Source organism: Priapulus caudatus, unplaced genomic scaffold (assembly GCF_000485595.1).
Source record: "Priapulus caudatus unplaced genomic scaffold, Priapulus_caudatus-5.0.1 Scaffold324, whole genome shotgun sequence".
In the NCBI taxonomy this organism is placed as follows: Eukaryota; Metazoa; Priapulida; class Priapulimorpha; order Priapulimorphida; family Priapulidae; genus Priapulus; species Priapulus caudatus.
Window position 1 is genome coordinate 91,831 of NW_014577385.1, and position 10,792 is coordinate 102,622.

At 41.2% G+C, this 10,792-nt stretch overlaps 1 protein-coding gene and 1 long non-coding RNA gene across 4 annotated transcripts in view; both read right to left on the reverse strand.

Moving 5' to 3' along the window:
• Positions 1–695, reverse strand: part of LOC106809045 — a 4,582-nt gene extending 3,887 nt beyond the window's left edge. The window contains exons 1-2 of the long non-coding RNA XR_001393838.1: positions 623–695; positions 208–305 (exon numbers count right to left, since the gene is read on the reverse strand). This is a non-coding gene — a long non-coding RNA (uncharacterized LOC106809045). The remainder of the gene's footprint in view (positions 1–207; positions 306–622) is intronic.
• An 874-nt stretch (positions 696–1,569) lies between these two features.
• Positions 1,570–10,707, reverse strand: LOC106809044. 3 transcript variants are annotated; one of them, XM_014811987.1, is made up of 11 exons: positions 10,475–10,561; positions 8,935–9,064; positions 8,428–8,572; positions 7,771–7,933; positions 7,438–7,507; positions 6,978–7,083; positions 6,409–6,610; positions 5,835–5,981; positions 5,408–5,505; positions 5,000–5,285; positions 1,570–1,907 (listed from the first exon to the last, which is right to left on the reverse strand). In XM_014811987.1, the coding sequence occupies exons 3-11, from the start codon at positions 8,541–8,543 to the stop codon at positions 1,752–1,754; spliced, it is 1,344 nt and encodes a 447-aa protein (XP_014667473.1). In that variant the 5' UTR covers positions 8,544–8,572; positions 8,935–9,064; positions 10,475–10,561; the 3' UTR covers positions 1,570–1,751. The 3 variants fall into 3 exon arrangements, with proteins under 3 accessions (XP_014667473.1, XP_014667474.1, XP_014667475.1); XM_014811988.1 differs by lacking the exons at positions 8,935–9,064; positions 10,475–10,561 and adding an exon at positions 10,669–10,707; XM_014811989.1 differs by lacking the exons at positions 7,771–7,933; positions 8,428–8,572; positions 8,935–9,064; positions 10,475–10,561 and adding an exon at positions 7,658–7,728.
• Positions 10,708–10,792: the final 85 nt, after the last annotated feature.

A 10,792-nucleotide genomic window follows, 5' to 3' on the forward strand; every position in this document is an offset into this window, starting at 1 on the left:
AAACAATGCTTGCGATCTACTGTGCTTGCCCCCGAACATGGCGGCGCGGGGGCGAATACCCGGATGTGTGACGTCAGTGAAACCTATGTATATACAAAATTTTAGGGCACAAATTATTGGTCTATGTGCAGTATAGGGAATTGGTTAAACAAACTTGTTTCAACATATTATATTCTTTAATAACTATATAAATATATACAGTTTTACCTGTTGATAAGTTTCACACACTCCATCTTCACAAACGTTTTCAACTTCAGTGCATCCACATAAACGAGGTTTGGGCAGATCATTGTATATGCAATACACTGTAAAGAATACAACATACGTTTAAAATTTTCCTAGTATATTGTAATACAGGCAGTGTAAACATAGTTTCTTTGCGTTATTCGTGATACAGCACGTTAATTGCTAAGTTAGTGGAACAGAGCATAATCAGTTTCCGAACACTGCATGTCATTCACTCATTCATTGTCAACAGTGACAACACTAGCTGAGAGTGAGACTGTTTTGCAGCAAGCAAACATGCCAATAATAATTAATATAACAAAAACGATTAGTCATAGGTCTTCACTACTCCGTTTACACGCATAAATCAACGTTACATGATATAAAACATTGATACCTGGGCGGTGACGAGTTATGACGACAGAAACTATTATAATAAACTCAAACATACGCGGGACCGCCATTACAAAATCGGCGTGACGTAATTATTACTAATAGCGAATCGGATTCGCTGTCTCTAGAAATTACTACACACGGCCAATCAGTAGAAGCGGTTCATAATGCATCGTAGGCAGTTGTTGATAAATAAACACCGTCACCGAGAGCGTTTCTTACATTTATGTTGTTATGACATATGTCATGATGCGTTAGAGCATATGTGTTGTTATAAACGTTAGAGGAGTATATATTTGTGGTACGTTATAATGTAAATATATAGTGTGTTATACTGCATACACATGAAGTTAGAGAACTTTCTGGGCACTAGTTCTGCCTATAATTGCTAGCCCGACCAAGCTGTGTGACTAACGTCTCTATGTGTGACTATGTGTGACTAACGTACACACTATACACAGGTCTTCTAACCCTAGCAAAGACCGTTTCTTGGAGCTACCTAATTCCATGGACTGTACGGTACAGTAAAACTAATAAAAGTAAAATAGCTATCTACATAATAGCTATTTTGTTATAATATATTTTGTCATTGGTGTTGTAATATAAAACGTATGTTATACGTTTTTATTTCTCAGGATAAATACGGCACATTTATATCATAAAGAGCGTATTAATACGCTTTTAATACGCTCTTGATATCATGAATATATCTATACTGACAGATACTTGTTTGTTTAAAAACATAATACTATTAATAGCTATATATGGCATGGAGCAACACATAATAACACATATATACGGAATTTATCAAAAAGTTAACCGGATTATTGTGCGTAATAAATTGTATATATATGAAATTTAATTGTCTATGAATATTGTGTATATGATACACGATATTGAACTATATAGAAATTATGACACACAGTTCGTAATGGGCTAAACAGATGCGTATTCATTTCAAGCAGTTTTATTTCATTTGCCATAATAAACTATACAGTGAGAGAACGCTACGAAGCAATCTAATACGAGTCGACTACAAAAAAAATTTACGAAATGAAATGCCAGAGTAAGAATCGTTGTAACGGAGCACGGACATCTGCACGTGGCTCGTCCCCACTGCCGGCTCGATTAATTCATGTCTTGCTGGCGGTAATCGGAGGGATGCACGGCACATGGGTGACTGTGTGCTGTCTCCGCAGCAGTTCTTGTATCTCCAGCACAGGCGCCACGCGTGAACACAGCGGCCTCAGGTGGTTCTCCGCTATCGAAGGATGGGAGCACAGCGCCACCTGCGGGTGGAAGTTGCAAAGGAAACGTTGTATCAATTTAGATAAACATTTAAGAACTAGAATAATGCGCATGGACAAATCGGTTCCTCTCGCTGCTAAATATGGCAATATAAGCTGGTAGTTGAAACGTCCCTCCCAGGCCCTGTCAATCATTGGTGGGCAGGGTTCTGGCCAAAACGGAAAGCGCCCGGGGTGGAACCAGTGGAAGTGATGCAAGTGTAACTGAAATGATATTGGAAGATGGCCAAATATGGAGCACTGGCTGTGCATAGAAGAGAAGTGCGCGCGGCAGAGGGAAAAGAAAAGATAACATGGTGGATCCGTGCGCCATAATGAAAGCCAGGGCACAGATCGAAAGAAAAGACTAGGTGACAGAAAGTGTTCCTCCTCAGGGTGGCATGTACGAACCGCCGCAGTGTATATAGTCTATTTCACGCAGCTGTCCCTTATTTCCCAGTCCGCTGCGCCTTGATGAACAGTACTAGTAGAGTCCACTAAGTATTTGTACCTGTTAACGATGTGTATTTCGGAGTAAATAAGGCTACGTGTGTTGAAATGTATATCGAATGAACAGCGGTAAATTCGGTGACATGCTAGCTGACATATTGTCTTCCCACTACGCATTGCGCAGCACAACCTGTAGCACGGTAGACTGTAGACGGTATAGGGGTAGACGGTAGACTGTAGACGGTATAGGGGTAGACGGTATAGGGGTAGACGGTAGACTGGTACGCTGCAGTTCGCTGCATCTCAAGCGAGGCTTGGAAACATTCTAGGCCTATTTTTACATTTGACATGGATTCTTCCGCTCACTCAAGATAGATGAAATAGTTATATTTGTATTTTAATTTTCACAATAAGTGCACGAAATTTAACGAAGTACAGCTTGTGATCTTCTATTTACATACCATATCGGATAAACACTAAAGTTTGCTTCGAACTGTTCGATTACCAAACTTAAAGGCCTCCTTTAGTGATGAAAAACAGTTACATATATCAAATTAACTATGTTTTGTACAACTACTAAGAAATTTACAGGTTGAATGGTTTTCGGGTGTATGAGAAAAAAGCATTTTTTACCACTTTTCGAACGATCGACATAAATAGGAGAATTTGTATGGAGCAGTGATTGCCGTCTCGGTGTAAGTAGTCCGCTTTGCGGACGAGTATCATTTCACTCACTATATAAGGCGCGAACGTCTAGATAAAAGCTATGGGTCTTTTACAATTTAACAGTCCTTTTAACAGTCTCTTTTAACATGAGATCCCAGGGCCATTGCTGGCAGGTGAGAAGGAGAGGCTGTTGCCCCTCCTGGACAAATGTATATACACGCACAATGGCAAACTGCCTATGGTCAGCTGCCCACCAACCCCCGAAAAAGAGTAGCTTTGTGCCCCTTTCCCCAGGCAAAATGAGTTCTCTACGCCCCTGGATCCGTCGTGCAAGCTCCGCCCATCAGGGGTGCGTGCAACGACCCTAACGCAAACCGAGAGATCACCTGCGGCCCTGCCTTCATCCTCATCCCTTCCTTCACGGACACGCCGGCCGCTAACTCCATCGACTCGAGCAGCGGCGGTGGCAGCGGCGTCACCAGCTCGTCGCGTGGCTGCCGGAAGGGAGCGGCGGCAGTGACGAGGCGGCGTGCCATCTTCGCGGGCGGCGGCGGCAGCTTGACGAGCTTCGTGCGGTGAGGGTTCACGTCGGCTCTCGGCAGCGGCTTCAGAACCCTCCCCCTCGCGTGGGCCGCCACGGCGTGGTCCGCGATGTCAAAGGACGTCTTCACTCTTGAACAGCAAGGGGTATGCGTGCATGCATGAGTGAAAATCGCGTGAACGTTTGTGTATATTAGCAACACATCAGTGAATTTTTCCACGTGTGTTTATATTTCTCGTTAGCATAGAGGTACCTGTTAGTTGGAAATCTCTCCGGATTTAATCGTGTAAACTGCAGCGGCTTATTTCTACTGGAGGAAGCTTCAACTTTCGATCCACACTCCATGCAGAGCTGTTGGGGGGAATGGAATAGACATGATTAAAAATGACAAGGTATACAAAAGGCTCAAATTACCAAGAAGAAAATTTCAGTTCTTTGGCAGCAGCTTTGCGAGCATTACGCAATGTTTTACTGTTCAGAAATACCAAACGTGTCATTTATAGAGAGGTGTTTGTCTATTAAGGTGATTTCACCTGTATAACATAACTGCTACTCAAGGGAAACACAAGTGTCATCTGTATACAGGTGTCTGTCTTACAAGGTGTCTACTAACGATGATTTGACTGTACACAATTGTGAATATTTTTAATTCGGCAACGAGCTGCAAACATGAGACTCACCTGAGTGTCGCTCTTGCACACGTGAGGCATCACCGCCTTTCGACATCCATCCTCTAGTGAGTCATTAGAGACCCGCTCTGCACACGCTTCCCGTTTCTTACTCTTCCCCGGTTTTGTCTGCTTCTTCTTACGAGATCCTGTTCCTACCTGTGACAGACAGTGCCGTTGTTTGCACGTTTTTACTGTTGCCATGGCAAACACAGTTATCGTCTACAGTGGGCTTCCCCTCCCAAGGGTAATGAAAAGTTACATATATCAAATTAACTATGTTTTGTACAACTACTAAGAAATTTACAGGTTGAATGGTTTTCGGGTGTATGAGAAAAAAGCATTTTTTACCACTTTTCGAACGATCGACATAAATAGGAGAATTTGTATGGAGCAGTGATTGCCGTCTCGGTGTAAGTAGTCCGCTTTGCGGACGAGTATCATTTCACTCACTATATAAGGCGCGAACGTCTAGATAAAAGCTATGGGTCTTTTACAATTTAACAGTCCTTTTAACAGTCTCTTTTAACATGAGATCCCAGGGCCATTGCTGGCAGGTGAGAAGGAGAGGCTGTTGCCCCTCCTGGACAAATGTATATACACGCACAATGGCAAACTGCCTATGGTCAGCTGCCCACCAACCCCCGAAAAAGAGTAGCTTTGTGCCCCTTTCCCCAGGCAAAATGAGTTCTCTACGCCCCTGGATCCGTCGTGCAAGCTCCGCCCATCAGGGGTGCGTGCAACGACCCTAACGCAAACCGAGAGATCACCTGCGGCCCTGCCTTCATCCTCATCCCTTCCTTCACGGACACGCCGGCCGCTAACTCCATCGACTCGAGCAGCGGCGGTGGCAGCGGCGTCACCAGCTCGTCGCGTGGCTGCCGGAAGGGAGCGGCGGCAGTGACGAGGCGGCGTGCCATCTTCGCGGGCGGCGGCGGCAGCTTGACGAGCTTCGTGCGGTGAGGGTTCACGTCGGCTCTCGGCAGCGGCTTCAGAACCCTCCCCCTCGCGTGGGCCGCCACGGCGTGGTCCGCGATGTCAAAGGACGTCTTCACTCTTGAACAGCAAGGGGTATGCGTGCATGCATGAGTGAAAATCGCGTGAACGTTTGTGTATATTAGCAACACATCAGTGAATTTTTCCACGTGTGTTTATATTTCTCGTTAGCATAGAGGTACCTGTTAGTTGGAAATCTCTCCGGATTTAATCGTGTAAACTGCAGCGGCTTATTTCTACTGGAGGAAGCTTCAACTTTCGATCCACACTCCATGCAGAGCTGTTGGGGGGAATGGAATAGACATGATTAAAAATGACAAGGTATACAAAAGGCTCAAATTACCAAGAAGAAAACTTCAGTTCTTTGGCAGCAGCTTTGCGAGCATTACGCAATGTTTTACTGTTCAGAAATACCAAACGTGTCATTTATAGAGAGGTGTTTGTCTATTAAGGTGATTTCACCTGTATAACATAACTGCTACTCAAGGGAAACACAAGTGTCATTTGTATACAGGTGTCTGTCTTACAAGGTGTCTACTAACAATGATTTGACTGTACACAATTGTGAATATTTTTAATTCGGCAACGAGCTGCAAACATGAGACTCACCTGAGTGTCGCTCTTGCACACGTGAGGCATCACCGCCTTTCGACATCCATCCTCTAGTGAGTCATTAGAGACCCGCTCTGCACACGCTTCCCGTTTCTTACTCTTTCCCGGTTTTGTCTGCTTCTTCTTACGGGATCCTGTTCCTACCTGTGACAGACAGTGCCGTTGTTTTCCACGTTTTTACTGTTGCCATGGCAAACACAGTCATCGTCTACAGTGGGCTTCCCCTCCCAAGGGTAATGAAAAATTAAATTGACATATCTGTCCGAGTGAGATAATGAATAATCCTGTTTCGATAATATTGCTATATAGGTCATGCTAACCCGAGTTGTACATGTTTTTCACGCGTGCATGCCAATATTTCGGCTTGTTGCTAAGCAAGCATATTTGATAAATTTCACCGACTGCAACAAGTCACGATTAGCTGCCAAGTGGACGAGACAGTTATGCATGATTTCTTGTGATTATTCGTAAACCGGAATGTTGATCGGCCGGTTAGCGTGTGCGCTGAGCTCCGTGCGCACGGAGTCACCTAAAGTCTACATTCTACAAATCGAAGCATTACTTCCCGTACCTCCAGCAGCTTTCCATCTCTCGGCGGCTCGCAACGACCCCTATTGACCTCTCCTGCTATCTCTTTCGGCTTTCGTTCACTCTGGCCGGATGCCTGGGATGCAGCCGATGGTTTACACGTCGAAGTTGTACTCTTTCCTGTGCGAGTTGTTCCGTCAAATTCGGAAGTGGTGTTGCTCGTTTTGTGTTGAGTTTGAGTCGCTCTAAAATCATCGATACGAACTAGTTATTCATAAGGAATAATGAGGGCATTAGGAAATATGGACAACGTCATCCGTATCTGTTCTTATCAAATGGATAATCATAATTGAACATTGATAGAATTGATGGAGTCCAATATATAATGATACCATTAGTAGAGAAGCCGCTTCTGAGGAAACTTAATACAATTTTGTTCATGTATACTGAAACAGTTGACATGGACCACAGCCTTCTAGGAGGAACTGTATCTTTCCTGGTTACTGTTAATTCAGTTGAACATTCAATTTTGCATTATTACTATCACCGAATATGAGAATACTTATTCACTGAACAGATAAAGTGGCGAACGGTCACAGTGGAAGAAAGTACTTTTCTGGAACTGGTTGTGATGCACTTGATGCGAGTTGTCTTTTAGAGACTATCTTTATAGGAACGGCTCCCTGTGCCCAGGCATCGATAGTTGCAGGTTGTGGTTCTGTAATCGGGAAACAAAAACCTTTAACTGTGTATTTTTGGAAGTGGTTGCGTATGTGTTGGTGGTGTATTAAGTGTTGGAAATTATTTCAATATTTCAATCATATGCAGTACATTTAATAATAATGTATGTTTTATTTATGCTGCTCAAAAACAAAGCTTGCTATATGTGATACATGCAAATCAATAAACTATAAGTATAACACAATTTCCAGAGTAAAAGAAATGAAATAATAACACTGTCTTTATTGTCTCAGACTGTGATTTCATATTCATTTATGGGATAAATAGTACTTATAACCTACCTTTGATCTGTGTATAATGACAACGTGAAACATGAGAATTTGACAAGTACCTTCATCCTCTTGCCATGATGTATCACACTCTAACATTTCCTCTCCCTCGTCATGTTCCAAAAATTGCCACTATAATAAAAAGTGTAATAACTGCTTCTACAGAATTGTCTGTAGCAAACAGAACACAGACATAAATGAACAACCCTTCATCCAGTTGAATAATAAATGTGGTTCAGTGTTAGTTTAGGGTCAACAAAAAATCAAGAAAGAGCTGTATACCTTGTTGGTACTACTTCTATGACTTCATATATTCACTGGGTTCGTAATTTTATAAAAACTACATAACGCTGCCTAACATAAAAACTTATGGTAATTTTTATATAAAGAAATACCTTTACAACATCTAATATGGCTTCCCTGGCTTGCAGCACAGTAAATGGTATTAGTTGACACTTAATGTAGTCATCATAGATTTTGTCCCAGGCCATGGAGCACAGCTTATCTACTATGCTACACACCCACTCTGTATCTTCTTCTCTCTCAGTTAAACTTTGCCTGTGGAATAATAACCTTAATCAGAAAATGCCATGTCTATCTATGGTTTTATGTAATTAACATCAATTTTTCTTGCAAACAACATATATTCCATATACACTACCTATTCATGCCTCACTCCATGCTTATATATACATTCGGTATTTAATGATGTCATAGAGAAATGACATCATCACTCAATGATGTCAGATGATGGTCATCTTTTCACTACACATATTTGGGTTGTGTTACTATAACACGTTTTTTTTTCAAATCAACAGATTCTTAGCATAATTCCCAAAGCCGAATCATAACGAACACTAATAATAATAATAATAATAATAACAATAATGAACACAAATTTTTGTAGTTTTAACATTCGCCTCAAGAAAATGCTACATAATAATAGGAAAGACATAGATGCCAGGAAAAGGGGTACCACACAATACTGACTCAACAGAATGTATTTATCAGGTAATACCTCCCTATTTGCACGTGTATGTATATATACGTACCATTGTGCTACCGTGAATCTGGCAGAATCAGCCTTGTGGACAGACGTCAGAATGTTTGTTGCTGCGTTAGCGCCCCTCTTCTCGCTACGACTCTTTGACATCGCCGAACGAGACATGGCTAGGTTCGATTCTTTCACCTCCTACACTGATTAGTGATTAAACAGTAAGGCTAGAACACAATAGATTTATTTTGTAACCGTAGTTATTGGGTTGTTCTGGGTAGACTGTGTGGTTAATAAAGTTATATTAAACTTGGTGCAGTATTGATATTTGTAGTCCTATGAAATGAAGTCAGAGTAATGTTGATTTGTTGTTTACTAAATAATTTAGTTGCGTGAAATATTGTAGTTTACATAACAATTATATATTATCAGAGTAATGTCATATAAATGCAAACACAAAATATTACTTTGTAGGTTTACTGACAACTATTTGTTGTTTCCTCAATTATTTTGACTAAATCACAATCAAACTGGACTGATAGTGCAACACTTTAATTATTATTACCTAATTCACTTAATTATCACCAAGCCTGGGTGACGAGACTTGGCTGCAAACTTCCATCTCGATCTCACCAACCAACTAACAGCTTCAAAACTAGGCCTGCATATGGTGAAAATGCAGGCGAGGTCACCCACTACGAAAAACATTATAGTTTAAGTTAAAAATTCAGTTGATTCGTGCTATACTACTATTACTAGTATATTGTTACTAGTATCAGTCTGCAATTACTAGAATGTATCAATCATTACCAGTGTCAGTGATGGTAATGACCTTGAAAGTTGATCCAATACACAGATCAAGTTGCGGATTGCAGTAGAAAAAGCTTCAATTTTGCAATTAACCGAAGAGGAATGAAGAGAATTCCAATATGGGATGGGAAAAACGAATTAAGAAGTTGAAGTTAATGGGATCCTTTGAAGATGGTACGTGTGGAAACAATGATTGCACTCGAATGATCGAGTGCTACGAATACTCTTCGGAATATGCTGAAGAATGAATGCCAATCTTCACCTGATCATGATGAATTTTTAATAAAAGGTTTTGGATAGAAAAAACGGACACGAAGAGGAGGCGAACCAAGTTAAGCCAAAACAACCTCGGAACTATCATGATAGTTTTTGGATATCCATCTCGTAGCTTAGTCTGTGCAGAATGGTATCCAATTTAATTAAAACAGTTCTGGAGCCAACACAACAATGTATTTGTGTATTATAACCTTAACACAGAATAGTAGAATATATTGGTCATGTTTTAAATTGATGTTGTTCATGAAATGATATAATATGACTATATTACATTAATCTACTCTGTAAGTCTTTCTACTACTCCAGCTATGCGTGTAGGGCCTACATCAGTACATCATACATGTATCACAGATGATACTAGTAGTAGAATCATGATAAACATCACAGGCACTTGGAGCGTTTCAATAAAATATAATGCTAAATAAATACGAAATCTATTTACTACCAAAGTCTTAATGCTCCTATACTCTCTTTCACTGACACATAAATATATATATATATTTATGTGTCAGTGACTCATAGGGTCTATGTCCCCCAGGGTACTGCCGGAACGTACCCTGGGTACGGTCCGGTATACCGGAACGTACCATGGTCACTATTTGATATGGTTAGGGTTAGGATTAGGGTTAGGGTTAAGGTTAGGGTTAGGGTTCGGGTTAGGGTTAGGGTGTAGGCGTAGGCGACTCCCTAGACTCGTTAGTGGATAGACGAGGTACGGTCCGGCATATATTAGATAGTACCAGGGTACGTTCCGGTATACCGGACCGTATCCAGGGTACGTTCCGGCAGTACCCCGGGGGACATAGACCCTCTCAGCGTCAGTGACACAGCGGCAGCCAGCATTTGTTACAGTCTACATATGAGCATTTGGATGGCATTTGAAGGAAATTGTCGGCAATAATAGGTGAAAGAAAGTATAGAAACATTAAGACTTAGGTAGTAAATAGATTTCGTATTTATTTAGCATTTATATTTTATTGAAACGCTCCAATTAAGTGCCTGTGATAAACATGACCTACTCATGAGAATACGCCAAAATTGGTTAGCGAAGAAACCGCCTATAAAATCGCTCAGTCATTAGGCCTCGCAATTTAATTACGCCATTCTGACAAATGATTAAAATTTAAATTACAAAACTGTATACTTAAAATATTTTTTTGTAATGTCGTTTGTCCGTAGGCCCCTCTATATAAACCTAGCAACAACAACTTACGATCTTATCCCGTTTGCCCGTTTGTTGTCTGTGGATACCTTTTGGGGCCGCACCGCCATCTAGTGGCCCGATTACATAAATATTATTAGTGTAGGTTTCATTATATTTTATATATATATATATC

What these genes read in the sequence shown, in the direction of transcription:
- LOC106809044 (XM_014811988.1), bottom strand. Translation starts at nt 8,543, where the DNA reads ATGTCTCGTTCGGCGATGTCAAAGAGTCGTAGCGAGAAGAGGGGCGCT. An exon ending in CCATATTAGATGTTGTAAAG is followed by an intron (nt 7,508 to 7,770) that starts GTATTTCTTTAT and finishes TTTTTATTATAG; the next exon opens with TGGCAATTTTTGGAACATGA. An exon ending in ATCATGGCAAGAGGATGAAG is followed by an intron (nt 7,084 to 7,437) that starts GTACTTGTCAAA and finishes TCCCGATTACAG; the next exon opens with AACCACAACCTGCAACTATC.